The sequence below is a fragment of the Microtus pennsylvanicus genome, chromosome 21 (genome assembly GCF_037038515.1).
Source record: "Microtus pennsylvanicus isolate mMicPen1 chromosome 21, mMicPen1.hap1, whole genome shotgun sequence".
Lineage (NCBI taxonomy): Eukaryota > Metazoa > Chordata > Mammalia > Rodentia > Cricetidae > Microtus > Microtus pennsylvanicus.
Window position 1 is genome coordinate 28,448,804 of NC_134599.1, and position 23,139 is coordinate 28,471,942.

A 23,139-nucleotide genomic window follows, 5' to 3' on the forward strand; every position below is an offset into this window, starting at 1 on the left:
CACAAGGCTGTGAAGTGCAGTGAATGGGAATGGGTTTCACACTCTTGAACCGTGGTGTTTGTCTTCCTAACTCACCGGAATTTTGCTGTAAGACAGAGTACAAGCCTCTATACCGCCACCTGGTGGACAGAGAAGGGAAACTGTGGTCCCTGAACAATGCAGCTTTTATCAGACCACCATTTCCTTAAAATGTTTGGGTTACACCTTATTATTATTATTATCAATTATTATTATGGTGTGGATGTGATGATGATGATGATGATGTATGTGTGCGACAGCAGGAGCGTGGGGGTCAGAGAACAACTGTGGGAGTCAGTCTACTCCTACCATGTAGTCCCGAGGTTGTAACTCTGGTACATGTCTCCTAAATCCCAGCAGAGTCAGGCAGAGCTCTGTGAGTTCGAGGCCAACCTGGTCTACAAAGCGAGTTCCAGGACAGCCAGAGCTACACAGTGAAACCCTGTCTCCAAAAGACAAAAAACAAACAATGACCACAACAACAAAATCAAACAAAGCTTGCCTGGCAAACGCCTCCTAAACCTGATCCATCTGGCTGGCCAAGGAACCATTTCTTGTTCTTAGCTTTTCTTTGCATTGGGGTGACTGGCCAATTTTTAAATCCCTCCCCCCAAAGAAAATAATAATAAGATATATCAAAAAGGAGGTAAATTTTCCTAATTCTTCCCCAATACTTCCATATCCAGTGACTTCTAGGAAAATACTGGCTCTCATTTTTATTATCTTTTACATTGCTTATGCCTGTGACTAGATTAAACACTCAATGACAAACAAGGCCAAAATGATTAAATAAATCAGGTAGAAATTAATGCTATAAAATTTGAAATTAGCCTCAAAATCCTACCCCTTTATCCAGCACAATCTTGTGTGTATAATCTAATATAATTGTGAGAGCGCACACTGAGATAACATCGCTTATTGACACACACTCGGCATAAACACTCTGTTTTATCCAGTTGTAGTGATGAGAAATCTGAAGCACGGTGAACCTGACAGTGGAGTTAGAAACAGTCTTTCGGGTTCCGCAAGGCATAGTTGAAATCACACTACCCCGCCTCTAGGCTAATTCAAAATAAATGCACAATTTGAAGAGCTCCTCTATTTAGGTCTTAGTAGTAAAAACAGTATTAGCTGGAGGAGTTAACCGCTTATAAAATTTCTCATGTTTCAAATAAATCTACAACAGTGATTAATATTCAGTCTTTTCCATCCATAGGTTATCTCAATGGAGAGAGACGTAACCTTCCTTTACTTGCTACAATAAAAAGAGACACTAAGGTGTGTGTGTGTGTGTGTGTGTGTGTGTGTGTGTGTTTCAATTGGCAGAATGCTTGCAGAGCATGGTTGAAGCTCTGGGTTTGATTGTGTGCTAGGTACATACTTGTAATCCTAGCACTGGGGAGAGGCAGGATGATCAGAAAGCTCACGGTTGTCCTTAGCTACACAGTGAGCTCCAGACAAGTCTGGGACCCACAAGACCTTCTCTTGGGAAACACACACACACACACACACACACACACACACACACACACACACTCTGGGATGTGGAAGTGGGAAGATTATAAATCGAAGGCCGGTATAGGCCACACAGTGAGACACTGTCTCAAACAAACAGAACAAAATTATATTATGGGAAATAATATTTAGCTGGGTAAATGATTATTCATATAGAGTTTTAAAAATTGTGTGTTTTTTTTAAATAGTGGATTCAAATCCTCATTAAAGGGGGAAAATATCAACCCCCACAAGAAACATCAGGGAAAATCCATGACAGATTAAGTCCTGGAAATTATGTTGATGGTACTATATTGTTTTACAGAGGTATCTTTAACTTAAAGGTAGCATGCATATATTCGCCTGCAAAGAAGAGAGAATACAAACACTTTAGAAGGTTACTGGAATAGAACTTTACACCACAGCTACCGGGGACCCTGTGAACGTGACACAGCTTAACAACGGAGCTGATGTTGGGTTGTTGTTTGGTTTTAGGGAGCCTCGAACGTTGAGTATCTTAGGCTGGCCTCCAACACCATGTAGCCGAGGTTGATGCTGAAGTTCTAATCCTGTTTTTCTCTCTTGAACGCCGGGATTATTGGTGTGCACCATGGCATCTGACCTTTTAATTGTGTGGCTTTCCTTTATGCATTATCTTTCCATTTTCTTCCAGGTAAGTCATGCTGTTCAGGGACAGAATTATTTACATCTCCTACTTTTGTCCAGCAAGTTTGGGACTTGTTCCTCCCTCTGATCAGAGTGCAACAAAATGAAGTTGAGCGGGAGGGGTGTGCAGTGGGGGTGCGTGGTGGGGGCCTGCACAGTTTTAATCCCAGCACTTGGGAGGCAGAGGCAGGCAGATCTCTGAGTTTGAGGTCAGCCTGGTCTACAGAGCAAGTCCAGGCCAGTCAGGGCTACAAAGTGAGATCTGTCTCAAAAAAAAAAAAAAGTTCTGAAATAATTTCTCAGTATAACTCAGTATAATCTTTCCTTATACAAAGAATCTGAAATGTATTTCAGCAGGAAGTAGAGGAGACAGGAATTGCACAAAGGACCTAATTCCTGCGGACTTAAGTCAGTTTCTAGAAGCAGTAAAGATGGATCTCTTACCCAGGGTCAGCCAACTCTCCAAAGCACCATGAGCACCTCTACAAGATAGTACCAACCCGACACGGGGCGATGTGAAGTGACGCCTGCTCTCTGGTCCCTTGCTCCTATCCAAGGCTCACGAGCATATTCCACATTACGCCAAAACGACTTTCCAAGACAAACGTGGAGAAAAGCTCAGAGGCAACCAGGGGTAACGACACTGCATAAAGTGATCCTGTGATCTCTGTGCAAATAACGCACAAAGCCATGTGAATCAACCAGAACACACAAACCACATGCATCCAATGCCTTCAACAACAGGCATGCACTCTACAAACATGTCATAAAGCAAAGCTCTGGGAGAATCATCTCTTAAAGAGCTCCTTCTTCTTCTTCTTCTTCTTCTTCTTCTTCTTCTTCTTCTTCTTCTTCTTCTTCTTCTTCTTCTTCCTCCTCCTCCTCCTCCTCCTCCTCTTCCCCCTCCTCCTCCTCCTTCTCCTCCTCTCCTTCTTCGAGACAGGGTTTCTCTGTAGCTTTGAAGCCTGTCATGGAACTCACTCTTTAGACCAGGCTGGCCTTGAACTCACAGAGATCTGCCTACCTCTGCCCTCCAAGTGCTGGGATTAAAGGCATGCGCCACCACTGCTGGCTTGAAGCCCCTTCCTAAGAATTTGCACGGAACAAGGGAGAGCGTAGGGTGAGGTCTATGAGGAAGGTGAAGAGGACAAAAGGCTGAAGGTAGACTCAAAATCAAGTGCGTGCACTTTGATTCCAGTCGGTGCAGATGTCACTCTTTGGGGCTGTTGTCTGGGACCGTGATCTGTAAGTTTTTTCCCCTTTAAATAAATAACCATTCTATTAATCATAATTCTAAACTGGTGTGGGATTGTTTTTGACTTATGCCTTCGCCTTCAGGAAGGAACTTCCAGGGTTTGTGCATCAAACCTAAAGTCAGTGCCATGCCTGGTGATGAGACACTGACGCTTACTCCCAGGACTCAAGAGTAGACTCTCTCTCTCTCTCTCTCTCTCTCTCTCTCTCCTTTTCTTTCTTTTTTCCTTCCTTCCTTCTTTCCTTCTTCCCTCCTTCCCACCCCCTCTCTCTTTTTCAGTCAAAGTCTTATTATGTATCCCTGGAACTCACAGAAATCCATCTGCCTCTACCACCACTCTAGTGCTGGGATTAAAGGTGTGCGTGTGTGTGTGTGTGCGCGTGTGTTTCTGTGTGCGTGTGTGTACGTGTGTTTCTGTGTGCGTGTGTGTCCCCGACCAATTTTATAATTTCTTTTAAATGATTTATTGGAAGTTCTTATCACTACAATGACACAACTAAAGAAATTAAAGATGTGAAAATTGGAAATAAAAAGCAAAATTGCCATTATTGTATGTAGAAAATGCTAACAAGTGGACAAAAAATTATTATAGAACTAATGACCACGTTGGCAATGGACGCAAGATCAGCACACAATATTGCCAACAACTTGAAAATATAATGAAGAAAAAAATTTACTCCCAACGAAGTAAAAAAATACTTCAAAATAAATGTAGCAAGCCATGTTCAAGACTGTTCAAGACTTATACACTAAAAATTATGAAACATTACAGAAGAAATTAAAGACAGTCCAAATTAAATGGAAAAAAATGTTAAGTTCATAGATGGAAACTCAACAGAATGTCAACTCCTATGAAAGACTTTTTTTTTTTGTTTTTGGTTTGTGAGACAAAATTTTATTCTGTAGCCCAGTGTGGCCTCAAAGTGTGGCAATCCTCCTGCCTCAGCTGCCCAACTAACGGTTACAAGCATGTGTGAGCTACCATTCCTGGCTGTCAATAGACTTTTTTTTTTTAATGTAGAAGCTAATCAGGTGAATTTTAAATTTATATGACAATGCTCAGGACCCTAAATAGCTAAAATAAACACAAACTTGGGAAATTGCTATCACCTGGACTCAAAGTTTATTAACGCTATGGTTTATTTTAATAAACTATAACAAATCAAGGGGGTGAGACGATGGCATGAAGACATATATTATCAGCTGGGCGGCGGTGGCGCACACCTTTAATCCCAGCACTCGGGAGGCAGAGGCAGGTGGATCTCTGTGAGTTCGAGGCCAGCCTGGTCTACAGAGTGAGTTCCAGGACAGCCAGGATTGTTCTACAGAGAAACCCTGTCTGAAAAAAACAAAACAAAATGAAGTATCTATCAATGGAACGTAGTAGTGAGCCAAGAAGTAGCCTTTTAAGTTACGTCTGGTTCAGTCTCTCTTGTGATGCTCTAACTCCGCGCCTAAGACCAGATAATTTATACCAACAGACATGTACTGACTTAAAGTTCTGAGTCTTTAAGACCAATACGAAGACACTGGCATTTTCTTCATCTGTCAAATGATGGGAGGTGGGAACTAAGGGCAAAGGAGGGCTGAACTCCTGCATTGATTAATAACCGCACACATCCCACCATGAAGCCTCAGGGCCTAATTACCTCCTGAAGGTTCCATCTCCCAACATGGCCAATGGTAATTACATTTCAACATAAATTTGGAAGCGTCGTGGAAATTTCAAGTCACAGAACTTACTAATTGTCTTTTCATAATGGTGCCAAAGTGCTTTGGCAGGGACAAAAGACTCTTCAACAGATGACGTCAGGACAGCTGAATAGCGACATGAAAGGAATACTAAATGGGCCTCACGAGACAGTGACCTCATAGGGCACAGCCAGGTTCAACTTGGGAAGCAGGAGGAGGAGGAGGACTGGGTATCGGAGGCTAGCCTGGGTTACATTTCAAAACACTGACCCTCCCCCGAATACAACAAACAAAAAACACACAAAAATAGGAGAAACAAGATAAAACTAACAAAACCCAAAATCTAAGAAAGGAAATCTAGGTGAAATTAGTCAGATACACACCCACCCACCCATACTGTGTAATTCTATACACATAAAAGTTCTAGAAAATACAAAGTACCGAGGAGGCGGACATAGCGTCTCCTTTGTGTTCTCGCTTAGCAGGCGCGGTCCTAAGGGACTGGCTCCTACAGGTGACTGAGAACGCCAAGGTCAGGAAAGACCAAGGTCAAGGTTGAGACGCTGCTCCAGAGTCACAGAGACTAAAAAGGGTTTGCAGTGTGAGATCCTGAATTCCCTGTGCAGTGGGGAGAACCAACCGAGAATCTAAATACCCTATGTGATTGTAAATTTCTTGATTTTGGTCATCGGTACTGTGGTTATGTTACAATAGAAAGAGGAGGAGGAGGAAAAGGAAGATGGCTCAAAAGCTTGGTACAGCACTTTGCAAGCCTTGTGACCTGAGTCCAATCCCTGGAGTCTATAAAGGTGGAAGAGTTAACTCCACGAAGAGTTAACTCCTCTGCACACACGCTGTGGCATGCTCACACATTAATAATAAAGTTTTAAAGATTCATTTTTATTTGTGTGTGTGTGTGCATGTGCTGTGTGTTTGTAATTTGTGTATTTGTGTCTATGCCTGTGTCATGTGTGTGGGTGTCCACAGAGGCCAGAGTAGGCTACACCCTAGAACAGTGGTTTTCAACCTATGTGTCGCGATCCATCTGGGGCAGGGGCCGTTGGGTCAAGTGACTTTTCACAGGGGTCTCCTAAGACCACTGGCAAATACAGATATTTACATTACTATTCATAAGAATAGCAAAATTACAGTTATGAAGTAGCAACAAAAATAATTTTACGGTTGGGGGTCACCACAACATGAGGAACTGTATTAAAGGGTTGAAGCATTAGGAAGGCTGAGAACCACTTCCCTGGAACATAGCTAAGGTGGTGTGAGTTGCTAGCATGGGTACTGGGAGCCAAACTCGGGTGCCTCTGGAGGGACAGCGAGCACTCCTAAACACTGAGTCATCTCAATCCCCAGAGCATTTCTTTTTATTGACAGTACATCACGGCCTCTAACGGCCACAGAACAGACTTCACACTGTGGCAGGATGCTTGAGTCCTTTCTACCCCGCCCTGGTTTTCCTTTGCTGTTTTGTCTCTCAGATTTCTCTCCAACGCCTTCAGCTGTGTCTGCTTATTTCTCAGCGTGCACTGTCTCAAGCCTCTTCCTTTTTCACTTCAACTCAAGTGTCCCAGCCCCCAAAGGCAGGACGATGCCCACCCTGCCCTGCCCCTTCCTTATCTCACTGGACTTGCATCCATACCCATTCCCTGGCATACGGTAGGTTTTTAAATCTTATTATAGTTCCATTTTCTAATCTTTTTCCTTTTGTAAAAGCAGAAGCCACGGTACCTGTTGATTATTAGCACACTGTCTGGGCAAGGTTAAATGGGTACAGCTGTTGGATGAAAACGTTTCCATAGTTATCAGGCACCTTCTGCTCCAAGTGGGATACCTTCCACACTAACTTCCCAACTTGCCTCTTGAGTTAATGGAGTTCGCCTACAAAGGCAGGAGCAGGCTGGGGGCCACCAGTGATCGCAAAAAGACTCACATAGGTGGAGGGGTGAGAGAGATTTCACTGGATTTTTCAATTCCTTAGAAAGTTTCTATGGCATTTCCTTACTGTGAAGGATTTACAGAATAAAGTACCTGGAGAAAAAAAAAACACTTGATGGTTTGTTTTCCCAACTGTTTCACAAACTAAGTGCCGGAGGGATTGAGGAAGCACAAGGAATACACAGGTAAACAAAATTAAGATGGGGGAGGAAGCGGTGAGTAAGGAAAAAAGGTGGAAAAATGACTTTCCTAACCTAAGATGTTAACAGGAAAGAAACGGTTAAAAACAAACTGGTAAATGCCTGGCTTTAGGAATGTTCAGGGGGAAGGACAGGTTTGAGGCCAGGAAAGATCACTCGGGGATGCCGTCCACCGCTTATTGCCTCCTGTTGCCAGTGAAACCAAACATGCTTTCATGTTTAATTAACTAGATGGGGAAAATGGACTACCGACCGAGCATTCTGCCTTACTGAGTTACTACAATTTAAACGCACACATCTGCGTATAAAGGTGTTCGTGTCAACACAGTCGGAAAGTAGCTCACACGTCATTTACACAATCTGCCCAACACATTTGTTTATGTTCCACACTTCAGGTGTGCACACGAAAGACCTGGACGTTTGGCGAAAACTCGGTTCATTTCCAAGCCTCTGAGCTTACTGACTTTTCCCTGCGTCCAGGCCACACGCGGTCCCTAGATGCACAGGTGCGTCTGTGTCCCTCCCTGACACCCCCACGGCCTACGAGTGGCTGACCTCCGGAGCCCCGCAGACCCCCACTTCTCTCGGCCATCCCCGGCCTGGGAACCCGCACTTACACGGCACTGACTCGGGCGAGGCAGGCAGGGTGATGAGGGTGACGACGCAGTGGACGGCCGCGGGGCGCCCCAGCCGGAGTCGTCCGCTGAAGAACTCCCGAGAGAACGAGCCACAGTGGCGTTGCCAGGGCAACGGGGACGCGCAGGCTGTGCAGCTTCCGGACAAGGGTTTCCTCCCGGAACTCGCAGCCTTGAGTTAGTTATCCATCATTCTTAGCTCTTTTATCTTGTACTGTTTGGAGTCAGGTTCTGAGTCATCCGCCGTGGCTCACTGACATCTTTTTCGTTAACTCAGCAAGGATGCTCCAGAGTGCCTGGCGGATTCAGAGTAAGGGACAAGGTTGGTCACCCAAGTGGAGAAGAAAGTAAGGCAAACATCATTGAATGTGACATAGAGACAAACGTGTTAAACCTCAGGAAAGAGAAATCGAGTCGTTATCGGCAAATAAACAGCAGGTCAAGGCGCACACACAACACCTACCATGTTTCTCTTTTCTTTGTCTCTATATACGTTGCCCAAACTTCCCTTATTCCATACAGGTGTCTTCCCTACCTCAGCCCCCATTCCTCACGAATATGCTCAAGTATCACGTTTTAAACGAAATTAAACTAGTGACCACATGCATCTTGCTCCTCTTTCAGGACCAGAACCACGAATCCACTAAATTCACCTAAAAACACCTACACATTTTTGTATGGTTTCTGACCTTACGCCAGAAGACTTTTCTCATCAGGTGTATCAAGTCACTTTATGTATAAATCTGTGGGGCTGTTTCCATTTTTACTGGACTGTGTGTGTGGCCTCTGGTGTCTTGTTTTTAACCTTGAAACAGGGTCTTTGCCTTTGTGTATGAGAGTGGCCTGTGAACTTAGGGAGTTTGTCCTGTCTCTCCAGCTCTTGCCCCAAGAGCATTAGGACTGCAAAGGGATGCTACTGAGCACAGCTTTACGTGATGAGTTCTAGGCGTTCAGACCCGGGTCTTTACACTCGCTTGGAAAATGCTTTATCCACCGACTCACATCTCCAGCCTGCCACCTGACTTTTTTTTTTTCTTCAGAGACAGGGTCTCTCTATTCAGTCCTGGCTGTCCTCAAACTTGCAATGTACAAAAGGCTGGCCTCAAACTCAGGGATTTGCCTGCCTTAGGCACCATGACTGGGCTCCTCTCCACTCTTTTGAGATAGGATCTCATGTTTCCCAGGCTGGTCAGAACACTTGATACACAGCCAAGGAAGACAATGAACTGAGTCTCCTATCTCTGCCTCCTAAGTACTGGGATGACTGTGCACACTCCTGGTTTCTCCAAGCTCCTCGCCTATAGACTCTGGCTGGCCCACCTTTGCTCTTCAGCGCTGTGCCTGGTCCACATGCTTTAGGCTCCACGGCATCCAATATCACTTGAACATGCAATATTTTTGCATGTCTAAACTTTAGCCTCTCTCCTACCAGACCACTCCTGCATACTTTTTGTTTTTTTCGAGACAGGGTTTCTCCGTAGCTTTGGTTCCTGTCCTGGAACTAGCTCTTGTAGACCAGGCTGGCCTCGAACTACTCCTGCATACTTTTAAGTTTCTTTTCCTCTACCTATGCTGTCTATTTCCCTAAAGCACAATCATGGTATCTTTTGTTTATATGTGTACTTATATCATATAAAGAATATTTATATAAAGAATATGTGTATATACATATATATGTATGTGTGTGTGTTTACATACATCTATATGGTGGGAAGGGGAGAGAGGAAATGCAGGAGAGAGCACCTGCTCTACACAGCCTGGCCTTGAACTTGTGGTCTTCCTCCACAGCTGGGATTACAGGCATATACTCCTTAGCACACTGTGTACTTCTGCTATTTACCTTCATTTCACCAAGTACCCTCGCTGGATGGATTTCTGACTTACCTCAATAGGAAATCCCCAACAGAGGTTAGAAGTCCTTTCGGGGTTTACAGGTTATCCACCCCCCACCCCTAGTCCAGTCCTCTCCCTTCTGTGCTAGTAATGATGGGAATGACTAGACCTTTATTTTGTGGTCTCTACTTAAACACAACTCAGACACACCTTTTCTGAAGCACAGTTAACAAGAAAGGCATCCTGAATGTTAGATGAATGACTGTTTCCAACATTGATGTGCGTGGATCTCGTCTGCAGAACCTAGGGTTGTGCGCTGGAAACTGTCATCCAAATGATTCTCTGAAACCAGTGATCATTGGACCACATTCAGAGATGCTGACTTAATCTATACCTGCGGTTCTTACTCATGGGGCCTATCAGAACAATTTATACCTCATAGAAACAAAGATTAGTGGCCCTTACTCCTAAAGAGTTTGATTCCAGGGATATTTTGTGAAATACAACCAGTTATAGACACGTTCAGGGAGGGGCAGTATTTCTGAGTGCTTGATGGTTTAATGTGAATGTTGCTGAGATGCAGCCTACAACAGCATCATCTGCCTTGGTAGCCAATGCTAAGAGCAGAATCTGGTTTCTTAAAAGTTTGCCCACAAGTCTGTTTTTCAGCTAGTTAGTGATGTTATTCTTATAAAGGTGATTACAAAATTAATGTTGGTTGTTTATGATGTATTAGAAAAATAATAACCACAACTGCTCTGATTCTAGCTAGACACAGTAATGGCTCTGAAGTAAACGATCCAAGACTGCTGTAACAGGTTGTGTAAGAGTCAACAGGAACAGCATCTCTCGGTCACACAGCCACGTTCTTCCCACCCCATCTTTGATTCCTGACCTTCAGCACCGCACCCCCAACACTCCTTTGCTGTTTTATCTCAGGCTGTGACAAAACATGTTCTGTAAAGGGCCTGACGGTAGACACTTGAGCTTTGCAGGCCAGGCTGTTCCTCTGAAACCATTCAAGTCTGACACTTAAGTATCAACATGGTCTTAGACAACAGGTCAATACATAACTGGTGCTGTGTTCTCATAAAACTTTATTGACAAGGCTGTAGAGATGGCTCAGTGGTTAAGAGCATTGCCTGCTCTTCGAAAGGTTCTGAGTTCAATTCCCAGCAACTACATGGTGGCTCACAACCATCTGTAATGAGGTCTGGTGCCCTCTTCTGGCCTGCAGGCATACACACAGACAGAATATTGTATACTTAAAAAGTAAATAAAAAAAACTTTATTGACAAAAATAGGGGGTGGGCTAGATTTGGCTAAGATACTAATTACCAACTCTTGCTCTAACCAAAATATCATGAGTGTTTAATTTTCCTGACAAGAATCCATGATTCTACAAAAGATGACCTTTTCTCAAGTGTGAGAATATTATCTTAAAAACACAGATCAAATCATGATGACTCTTTTAAGTGCATTTCTTAATCAAAGCATTTCTCCTTAATGCTGCTAAGGCAGATGAGAAGCAACTACTCAACAGCATGTTAAAAAACATGTTTATTTTACAGTATGTACAATCAGAAACATATTTAAAACCATTATCAATTAAAATAAATGAAGAGCATAAATCACAATTTAGCTTGTTCTTAGTGTATACATACTCACATCAAAATATAAAGAACATATACCAAAGAGAGCCAGAAGTGTGCATTTTGCTATAACTTGATATCCATCTTGATAAGATAGATATATTCCATTGGAAAAAAAAACAATCAAAAATGATTTTAACCAAACTAAGTTCCTGTGATGTGTAGTAACCACATATAATGTTTGTATGAGGTAGTAACTAAATTATTTGGCCATGTATTAATACTCTAAATCAAAAGAAATATGAAAGTGATACAAACAAAAAGGCCAACAAAAGTAAAAATTCCACGAGAAATCTGATCACTCTGGAATGTTACAGCTTTGCAGCGTGATTATGTGAAATGTCTAGTGTGGATCCGGACAGTGTGCACGCTGTAACCCGACCACAACTGCGGGATCTACACGGCACCGCCATTCTGTGACAGTGCGCACGCTGTAACCCGACCACAACTGCGGGATCTACCGCGGCACCGCCATTCTGTGACAGTGCGCACGCTGTGACCCGACCACAACTGCGGGATCTACCGCGGCACCGCCATTCTGTGACAGTGCGCACGCTGTGACCCGACCACAACTGCGGGATCTACACGGCACCGCCATTCTGTGACAGTGCGCACGCTGTGACCCGACCACAACTGCGGGATCTACACGGCACCGCCATTCTGTGATTGCAGGTGTTTTCAAGCAGTGTCCTAAGCACGGACAGCAATCTTACACGATTCTGCTTCAATAGAAAACAAATCAGTTACTACAACAGGTGGCTAATCTGTTTCTTTCACATAGAAAACAATCCAAAACACATGTAAAAAGGTGTTGTGGAGCCAAATGCAGATTCTGGCGTCACAGCTGTCTCCGTGACTCAGCTCATCACAGCTCAACGCTCTGTGCAGGAGAAACACCAGTGCTCACATTAAAATTAAAAACAAGATTATAAAATGATTACAGCTCGTTACCATTTCAAAAGTTACAAGATTTATATCCATATTACTAAATTACATATAATAAAAATACAATAGTGTTAAATGTCTTGTTTCATTGCCGGCATCCCATTTTGTAATATAACCACACCCAAGAATATACTAAAGAATTCTTAAAATATTAACCCCAGTTGCATTTTAATCAACATTTACATCTGTACAGATAAGACACTTTTACATCTCATAAAAGTACATTATCTACATCAATTCTTAGTGTATGTCTTCAGCAAATGAAGTTTCACAGAAAAATACTGCTGCTATGTACAAAGATTACATACAGTGAATTAAGCACTTGTGTGGTTCAGTACGCTAAATATATCATACCACTCAAAACAAAAGTTCTCCCACTGTCTCATCCACAATAAATTAGAAGGAACTGAAGCCAGGTGCCTGCAGCTTCTGCACAGCTCCCTGCACCCACAAACGCTGCAGCGGCCGTGGGCCCCGTCTCTACAGGTCACTGTCAACAACACCATGTCTTCAGTAGCTGTTTTCATGACCCGCCAAGATGTACAAATTGCTGTTTGCTGTTGGGTTATCAGTTGGCCTACTTTCCAAAACCACAACCCTAGAAGTAGTAAGAAACACACAACAAAACAAAGTCATTTATTTATGAAAACTAACATCAGTTAAAAAAAAAAAGTCACTGCCTCTCTGTCAGAAAGCTCTCTAAATGCCACCCGGCTGCCTTACACAGACCCCTTTCCAGGAACTATGATTAAAGGGCCAGTTCCAGCTCTGGGAGGCACCCACCACTGCCTGTGTCCAGATCAAAGTTCTTCTAGGACTTGGGGGTAAAGGGAAGGGATGAGGAGAGGGAGAGAGGCTTGGTTCTTCCTATTAATCCTACACAACTTGCACTTTAGAATCTGATAATTCAGAATAGAAGTTCAGAATCTTATCTGGCATGAAAATGGAGTTCTGTTTGTTAACATGCACTGTGAGTCACTTTCAACAGAGTGACTGCAGCAAGTAAGTCCTGCCAGGCCCACGAGTTCCTGCTACTCGGAAGATTCGTCTCTCAATAGTTAAAAAAAGGAGCAGACAGTGTTGAACATGCAGAAGTTTCAACTTTCCTGAAAGAGGAACCAGCCTTACACTGGATCTGGAAAACATACTTAGTACTGGACATTCTGTAACACCCATCTTCATACCTGTCGGATCCAAGGAGCCTGAAAATTCTTGTGTTATCTGAAATTTCTTGTGTTACCTGTTTAGTTAAAAAATAATTTTTAAAAATTCCTCAAATTAAAGATACAAAAATCTTTAAAAAATTCCTCCTTTCTTTTGAGACAGTATTGCTATGCAGCCCAGGATAGACCTGCACTCCTGATCCTCCTGCCTCAGTCTCTTATGTATGTGGCATCGCGCCTGGCTGCCGTATAAAACCCTGGGAGGATAGGTTCTGGGTCACAGTACTGCAAACACCACCACCCACAAGCTCCCAGTCTGTAGCATGGAGACGGTCTCTGCCTCACCATGTGTTATAAGCTTATACTCACAGCGAGTGTTTAGTTAAGGAGAAACTTAACTGTGGTGAATCTGGAATTAATCCTAAAATAACGGTGAAAGAAAATTAGTTGCTAGATCATAGGCTTCCAGAAAATCTTTAAAATCTGGTTTGGGCCTCGAGTGCCTGCTATGAACTGTGACAGTGAACCCTGGAAAGGCAGTGCAGAGTTTGCATTTGGGGCAGTTCTGTTCCCGGGGACTGGAACAGCCCTCCTGGCGCTTCTCTAGGGACTGCTCTAGACGAACAAGCTGCTCCCCTGCTTTGCTGCTCCTCAGTGTGACCAACTGCAAACCACTTGAGGAACAAAGATTGAGACCACGAAAAAGAGAAGCTCGGTGTTGATGGCTTAGAGAACACAAAATAGTCCACTATGCCTCTAGCAAAAAGCCCTTGAGTGTTGTAGGCTGAAACTTAAACATTCAATTTGATGTTGAAGTGAAATTTCCTCCATCAAAATCCTACAATGAGCTGTTCTAGAGACCCCAGCTCTGGTGAAGGAAAGACCTTCACTTCAGCAACAGTGGCTCAGGCCTGTGAGTGCCTGAGGAAGGATGTGATGTTGTTGGGGGCGCACTGAGGATCTCACTGTGTACTTTAAAAAAGGCCTCCATGTAACTTGTTGGACAAATTTTCTTTCTTTCTTTCTCCTGCCTGAGCCCCCTTTTCTATTTCACAACGTGCTCGAGTGATGCTGCTGAGATCAGCTTGGGGATCCCAGGGAAGTCTTTGATGGTTTTACCTGTCTATAATATTTCAGGGGCAACCATTCTTCTTGCTCATGCTAACCAGCATTGCCAGCAGAAAGGCTGAGCTGAATTAAGTACGTCATATGTTTTAAGAGTTATTTCGGTACAGCAAAAAGCGCTCATGCAAAGGGGACAACCATCAATCATGTCACATGAACAAAGGCAGCAGGGTCAGGAGGCAAGGTTGCTCCTCAAGGCTTGCGGGGTCACTGCTGTTGACGTGTGTCTGGGAGGTGAAGGAGTCAGCTGACTCGCATCTGAGGCGGTTAGTGGAAGCAGGAAGGACGGATGAAGCTGTGTGGCTGACGGAGAGGAGACAGTGCCGCTGCTCTCAGCACCGCACTAAACACAGCCAGCACACAGAGCACGGCAGGGATCACTCAGGAACTTGGTACAGTTGAAAGAATTGCTTGACACAGATTTTGTGTCATCTAATTTGTTTTAAGGATTCACAGCCAGACATTATGTGGAGAGAGTTGGAGGTCTCCATCGGTCTCTCCTCTCAGGAGACTGGGGAAGCCCTTGGAAGAGAGGGAGGAGAGACTGTAGGAGTCAGAGGGGATGGAGGGCATCGGAGCATGGCCCTCAGAACCAACTCAGCAGGGCTCATACGGGCTCCCAGGGACTGAAACGGCAAGCACGGGGTCCTGGCCAGGTCCTCTGTGTCTGTGTTAAGGCTGTTAGCTTGTTCTGTGGGACACCTGACAGTGGGAGTGGGTGTGTCTCTGACTTTCTAACTCCACTGGGTGGCCTTGTCCACCTCGATCCGAGGGCATGTGCCTAATCTTATTGTATCTTGTTTTGTCCTGTTTGCCTGTCAACTTTGGGAGGCTTTTCTGAAAAGGAAACAGAGGGGAAGTGAATCTGGGGGAGAGGGGAGGAGGGGAGCTGGGAGAAATAGAGAGAGGGGAAACTGTGGTTGGGATGGACTGTATGAGAAAGGAATCTATTTTCAATTAAAAGAGCAACAACAAAAGGAGACAGGTCTCACTATGTAGCTTAGATTGGATCTGAACTTTTAATTCAAATGATCCTCCAGCCCAAGCCTCCTAACACTCAGACGTCTGGCTCCTGACGACAACTTAGTGAACACACTTCAAAGAGGATGGCTTACCTCATTAGATCTAAAACTTCTACCCTGCATCCCGTGTTTCCAGAAAGCGAGCACACTGTCTTGTAGACAAACTAGAAGGCAAGAACAACTCAGTCACTGCTAATAGTACAGAAGTTCAGGGACAAGCATCCCTTCATGGCTGCCCATCCCGCACAGCAATGGTCCCATTGCTAATCTCAGTATGCTCAGAAATGGCATCTTTACCTCTGGGATTTAAAACATTAATATACAGGATGCATTCATCTTTTTGGTATGAAAAAACTTACTGAAAATATGCACTAGACATTTGTTTTGGTAAAGTAAATAAAAACAAAACATATGAACACACAGAAAAGTACAGGCAACAGTAGAGAAGCCATATGCATACTCTTCCCAATTATCAGATCTAAATATTCGACCACATTTCCCTTTGCTTCAAACAAAGACAACACCTGGACCCCCTCAACTCAACCCAGATCTCATTCGGCCTGCCTTCCTCTCTCGGACAGCACTGCAGTCAATTGTGTATGCATCATTCTCACATCTGTTTGCATTACTAGTTCTACGCTGTCAAGATAATTTTATGTTGAAGTTTCCAACTGCCATCCATTTGTCATAAACGATGGCACACTCCTCATTCTTGTGCCTGCTTTTGAAAACCTGCACAATATTTTCTGAACCATAGCATTAGGAACAGCTCATAGGGCACAGACATAAATAAGGCAAATTTCAGTTTTATTGTTTCTACCTATCAGTTCTATGTATTTCTATCTTTCAGTTCCATATTTACATCTTTGATATAGTGTAACTGTGAGAAGGAAATCCGATTTGTTTCCTGCAGAAAATCAATGGTGCTGGCATCATTTTTCCACTGACACACAACACTCTGGTCCTTCTCTTTGTACCATTCTTCTTCCTGTTTGTATCTGTGTTGACAAACAAACTGTTTGCTCTTGGCCTCCCCCTCTGCCAATGTATGTTCATGAAAAAAACTATTTTATTGGTAAAATACTTAAAAACCCCAAACCCCAAACCCCCAAGCTGGACACAGTAAGTGCTAATTATTCTTCTCTTCAGAACCACACTTCACGATCATTTCTGTTTTACTTTCTCAGCGCTTTAAAATCTGGTATTGCCAGAAATCCCTTCCAGAGAATACAACCAATCATGAGAAAATGGCAAGAACTAAGTTTTGTTTGTCTTTTGAGACAGGGTCTTGCTAGGTTTTTGAGGCTGAACTGGAACTTGCTATGTAGCCCAGGCTGGCCATGAACTCACATTCTTTCTGTCTCAGCCTCTTGCATCCTAGGGATACATGGATGCATCACTACTCTCAGGAGAAGAATTTTTATATACCAAAGTCCTCTGAACATCAGGCAATAATGGCAAAACCACAGAGGATGTACCGAGTGCCAAATTTTAGAGCACTTATAGGGAATCTACAGGATTCTGGAGGAAATGTAAACTCATAAACATGTTATAAGAAATGCTGTTTAACTTTCTTTTGTGAATGCCACAGCTGTGAGGAAGAACACATTACAGCGCATGTGACTACCTCACAGACTTAGAGGATGTAGGAGCCTGACAGTGACTTCATATTATACCCAAATGAAAAAGGCCTTAGCAATGTATATTTACAACATCTGTAACTATCAGACAGATCATTTTAAATAGTTGTCAATGCAAAGAAAAACAAAGCAACGACTCACCTATGGATTCTATCTGGAAATCGAAGGTGAGTTCTGATGATAATTTCCTGCTGGATTTCAATCTTCCTTGGAGATTCACTATTTTTATACAACCTAGAGAAAAACCGAAGTCACTCAAGAGTATAAAGAGAGGAATGTTACCAAAGAAGATGCAAACGGAAACTTACAATCCAAGCACACGAGGATGGTGTCTCTCTCCAGCTGGGTCACATGAGTGACGTTTGTCTGTGGGGTATCTACAACACAAATACAGCCAGATAAAGTCATAGAAAACCACAAAATTTACAATGTCTTCTTTCTTAAAAAAAGAACTGCGGACGGCTGCACTTTAAATGGATGGGCATTTCTTGCAGGGCACGCACAGTGGTTGCCCTGGACCACTGTGTTCTGAAGGCAATGTGGACAACGGGCACAGCAGAGCTGGCTCCTGTCGGTTCTACCAGTGATGAGGGCATTATTTATATTTACATTTAAAACAAGGAGTCTCATCTTGTATATTACAGTTCTGGCCAATTTCTGACTTTAAACTCAGACCATCTGGGCTGTGCTTTGAACAATCACGAGATGCAAGCACCTAGCTCATGTAATCAATGTATATTAAATAAAAGAATTGGAGGGTTAAACTACTTTTTAACTGTAAGTAAGTTAAAATACTGAGGTTTTTTTCAGAAGCTCCTAATGTGTTTGTGGGGTGTGTAGACGATTGTGTGTTTTGTGTTTGGCTGTGCTCTGTGTGTAGGCTAGAGTTCAACACTGGGTGTCTTCTACAATTCTTTTCTTTTGAGACAGGGCCTCTCATTGAACCTGGAACTTTTTGTTTCAGTTAAACTGGCTGGCTGTGGAGTCCTCCTGACTCTGTCCCCAGCACTAGGTTACAGATGCGCAACAAGCGGTATTGGGGATCAAACTCAGTTCCTCATGCTTGCCCCAGCAGCACTGCATCCACGGAGCCATCTCCCAGGCCCCGGATTTTCTTTAGGAAACACTGATGCCTGAACAACGCTTTCAAGATTTCTGAGAAACTGGAGTGTGATGGATGGGCAATAGAAGTTAAGAACCTAAATTATTTCCTCTATCTTTATCTTGTGAACGCTGAGAGATACTTTCTGTATTTATAAAAATCCTTCAGATAAAAGCAAGTGAAGTTTCTTGGAAGGGAGTTAAAGTCATTTGTAGGAAATGAGCCTTTTGTCTAACAATTAGATTGCGTTTACAATTAAAACACTCTAAGAACTAAGACATTAGTGAAACTGACTGGCAGCAAAATATTTCTCACCCAGCAATCTTTTCCTGTGAAATAAAGATGAAACTTGAAAGCAGGTGTGCCCCAGCTGTCTCACAGGGAAGACAGTGGATAATGGAGATCATAACAGACTTTGGGAGAACCAAAGACAAATCTTAAAATACTGCAAAGGGCTATGTTACATACAGCTTCCTTCCACAAGTCTCTGTGAAGAAAGGTTTTGAGTTCAGTGTGTCGTTTAACACCTTGGCTTCATATGTTGTGAGTATAAAAGTTCCCTCAATTCGTGTGTGTATGTGTATGTCTGTCTGCTGTGTCTTTTGTTCCTTCTCCCCATTTCTCCTTCTTAACCCCCATTCCTATCCAGTTCTGACAGACTGTCTCTCTCCTAGCCCCGGCTGACTTGTAATCTTCCTGTCTCAGGCTCCTAAGTGCTGGGCTCACAGGTGTGAGTCACCAGTACCTCTTACTCTTTCTTCTGCCTAACAAAGCTTACTAGAAACCTTTCTTTCACATTTCCCCTTTGAGGTGTCCATTCTCTATTGTACAGCACAACATTCCATAGCAGTGTGTGTGTGTTGCTGTGGTTTTGGGGAGAGGGTCTCATGTAGTCAAGACTGGCCTTGAACTCACTATGTAGCTGAGATTGGTCTCGAACTCCTGATCTTCCTGCCTCCACCTCCGAAGTGCTGGGATTACAGGTGTGTACCATCGCACTTGGCTCTATAGTATTTTTAGAAAGAAAAAAGTAAAAGGGGCTTTCACCATCAATAGGTTGTTTAAAAACTAAAGATAAGACATTTAAAGGTAATTTTTTTAAAGTGTGAGAGTTCAATCTGGTTTATTTACCAAAAAATTAATGTTGTATGTCTTTTATTTTGCTACAGTACAATATGAATTTCAAACTATAATCAAACTTCTGCAAAAGGACTAATCAGACTTAATATTTGCTAAGGTAATTAGGGTAAGTTGCCATAGAGGAAGTGCCTGTTCAGCAACTTGGCGATACACATTTAATATTTGAAGAAATAATTATATAGGAATAATTTTTAAACATCCTCACAAATACTTCAGAGACAGTCATTAACTTATATACATATCTGAGCTTTAAATCATTTAAAGTTTCATTAAAGACGCTGAGCACAAGAATACCAACTATAGGAGACACCTGTACTCAGGGTATGCAGCAGACGCTGAGCACAAGAATACCAACTATAGGAGACACCTGTACTCAAGATATGCAGCTGTCTTTCCAAGGCATCGACTGTCTTGTCTTTTCTATCAGTCTGAGGCTTGCATACACATGAATTTAAAGACATTTATTATTTATGAGTTATGGGTGTTTGGTCTGTATGTCTGTCTGTGTATCACTTCACTACCTGTTTCTTAGGAGGCCATAAGAGCCCCTGGAACTGGAGTTACAGATAGCTGTGAGCTACCATGTGGGTGCTGTGAATAGAACCCAGAACCTGTGGAAGGGCAGGAGGACCAATAGAACTGAATAGAAGACCAGGATATCAATCCACACATCTTCGAACACTTGATCTTTGACAAAGGAGCAAAAAATATCAAATGGAAAAAAATAAAGCATATTTAACAAGTGGTGCTGGCATAACTGGATATCAACATGTAGAAAATGAAAATAGACCCATACCTATCACCATGCACAAAACTCAAGTCCAAATGGATCAAAGACCTCAACATAAAGCCAGCCACACTGAACCTTATAGAAGAGAAAGTGGGAAGTACACTTGAACGCATTGGCACAAGGGAACCACTTCCTAAATAGAACCCCAGCAGCACAGACACTGAGAGAAACAATTAATAAATAGGATCTCCTGAAACTGAAAAGCTTCTGTAGAGCAAAGGACACGGTCAACAAGATAAAACGACAGCCTACAGAATGGGAAAAGATCTTCACTAACCCCACATCAGACAGAGGTCTGATCTCCAAAATACACAAAGAACTCAAAAAATTGGACACCAAAAGATCACATAATCCAATAAAAAAATGGAGTACAGACCTAAACAGAGAACTCTCAACAGAGGAATCTAAAATGGCTGAAAGACACTTAAGGAAATGTTCAACATCCTTAGTCATCAGAGAAATACAAATCAAAACAACTATGAGATTCCATCTTACACCTGTAAGAATGGCGAAAATCAAAAACACTGATGACAGCTTATGCTGGAGAGGTTGTGGGGAAAGGGAACACTTCTGCATTGCTGGTGGGAATGCAAGCTAGTACAACCCCTTTGGATGTCAGCGTGGCGAATTCTCAGGAACAACCTTCCTCAAGACCCAGTAATATCACTTTTGGGTATATATCCAAAGGATGCTCAACAAGGACATGTGCTCAACTATGATTATAGCAGCTTTGTTTGTCATAGCCAGAACCTAGAAACAACCTAAATGCCCCTTGATTGAAGAATGGATAAGAAAAATGTGGTACATTTGCACAATGGAGTACTACACAGCAGAAAAAAATAACGACAGCTTGAATTTTGCAGGAAAATGGATGGAGCTAGAAAACATTATTTTGAGTGAGGTAACCCAGACACAGAAAGACAATTATCACATGTACTCACTCATAGGTGGTTTTTAAACATAAAGCAAAGAAAGCCAGCCTACAAACCACAATCCCAGAGAATTTAGACAACAATGCAGACACTAAGAGATACTTACATAGATCTAATCTACATGGGAAGTAGAAAAGTATAAAAAGACAATATCTCCTGAGTAAATTGGGAGCATGAGGAGCTTGGGGGAGAATTAAAGGGGGGGGGGAGGAGAGGAACAGAGAAAAATGTAGAGCTCAATAAATTAAAAAAAAAAGTAAAAATAAATCTTAAAAAAAAAAAGCACAGTGATCTCCTTTCATATCACCAGCACCGACTGTGGTTTACCAAACGACGCAGTCTGGAGCTGGGGCCTCGGAGTACACTGATGGAGCTCACACTGGGAAGCACTGGCCTTTGCTAACTACTCTACTGACACCCTTACTCAAGTGATGCGGTGCAACTAAAAAGGTAAAATTTATATTTAGATACTTGAAAATGTAAGTGTTAATAAATGTCTATATTTTTTAAAGTATTTCTTTTTGAGACTAAGTTCTGGTTATATAGCCCAGGGTAGCTGTTTCTCTGACTCAGCCTCCTAAGTGCTGGGACTCTCGGTGTGCACTCCGTGCTTGGCTCTGGCAGCTGTGAATGGCTGCTTCATTACTACGGTCGTCACAAGGACTCGGTCTTCTTGTGAATAGTAACACCAAACAACTGAGTTACATAAAACTCTAGAAATTAGTGTGAAAAGAGACGGAAAGCACTACAAAATATGAAGACGATTTGCTCATATATCAAGCTGTTACTTGGTTTTCTGAGAAACATGATTCAGTTGGAAATACTAATATAGCCTTTTAAAAGTAAAATGATTAGAAATGTGTGTCATTTCTAGATTTTGAGGGGGAGAGAGAGTGGTTGGGATTAGCCTCCAGGCTTTGTGTGTGTGTGTTTTAAGATTTTATTTTTAATTATGCATTTATGTGTAAAGATGTACACATGAATGCAGGTTCCCTCGGAGGTTGGAAGGTGTCAGATCCCCTAGAGCTGGAGTTGCAGGTGGTTGTGAGCTGTCTGACACGGGTGCTGGGACCCAAGCTTGGGTCCCCTGCAAGAGCAGTCCATGCTCTTCATTGCTGTGCCTTCTCTGCAGCCACCAAGACACCAAGCTCTGTGTGTGCTGTGCACTAACTGTGCACTCTTTTACCCTGCCACACCAGCAGCCTACAGAAGCGACAGCTGTGTAGACAGAGACCACTTGGTGTTTCCTGGCTGCCCAGACCCAGGGCAGAAACTGTATTAATTAAAACACTGCTCAGCCTATTAGCTCAGGTTTCTTATTAACTAACTCTTACATCTTAAAGTAATCCATTTTTATTATTTTGTATTTTACCACGAGGCTTGTTGTTGGTAAGGGTGTTTTTCTCCTTTGGCAGCTACATGGCATCTCCCTGATTCCACCGTTTTTTTTTTTTTTTTTTTTTGGTGCCAGATGTTGCTGATTATAATAAAATAGTCCCACACTACCTCAGAATGGAGTATAATAAAGTTTTCTTATTTAGAGGCATACTCACAGATCAGCAATCCTCTGCACAAGGGAACAGGACCCGGATCCAGCAGCCAAGGAGCTGCACACGTTTTTATATCTGTGTATTCAGTACATATGGCCATGCCCAGAGCAGGCCAGTATCTTAAAGGCTACTGGCTGAAGGAGTTCACACAGCACAGCTGTACTATTCAAAAATCAGATGACCACACTGGTATCTACCTCATTTTATGCTAAGACATGAGTGCTTCTATGAAAAACACTTAACAAATATATATGGTTATGGTCTGAATCTGAAATGTTTTCAATTGGTATAGGTCTTAAACCTTTCATTTTACATTTTACTCGTGTGTGTGGAGACCA

At 42.8% G+C, this 23,139-nt stretch overlaps 2 protein-coding genes across 10 annotated transcripts in view; both read right to left on the reverse strand.

The window, feature by feature from the left end:
* The window catches only part of Cdkl4 (cyclin dependent kinase like 4), a 44,354-nt gene extending 36,348 nt beyond the window's left edge, over positions 1-8,006 (reverse strand). The window contains exon 1 of the mRNA XM_075955479.1: positions 7,890-8,006. The gene's annotated coding sequence lies outside the window, so the exon portion shown is untranslated. The remainder of the gene's footprint in view (positions 1-7,889) is intronic.
* Positions 8,007-11,285: 3,279 nt separating this feature from the next.
* Positions 11,286-23,139, reverse strand: part of Map4k3 (mitogen-activated protein kinase kinase kinase kinase 3) — a 157,088-nt gene continuing 145,234 nt past the window's right edge. For 4 of the 9 annotated variants that reach the window (XM_075955677.1, XM_075955676.1, XM_075955675.1 and 1 more), the window contains 6 exons: positions 19,305-19,394; positions 17,596-17,664; positions 17,429-17,521; positions 15,741-15,811; positions 13,522-13,577; positions 11,286-12,935 (listed from right to left, as the gene is read on the reverse strand). In XM_075955677.1, the coding sequence (XP_075811792.1) occupies positions 12,848-12,935; positions 13,522-13,577; positions 15,741-15,811; positions 17,429-17,521; positions 17,596-17,664; positions 19,305-19,394 (467 nt within the window). In that variant the 3' untranslated portion in view covers positions 11,286-12,847. The remainder of the gene's footprint in view (positions 12,936-13,521; positions 13,578-15,740; positions 15,812-17,428; positions 17,522-17,595; positions 17,665-19,304; positions 19,395-23,139) is intronic. The other 5 variants (XM_075955681.1, XM_075955680.1, XM_075955678.1 and 2 more) reach the window with 2 other exon arrangements.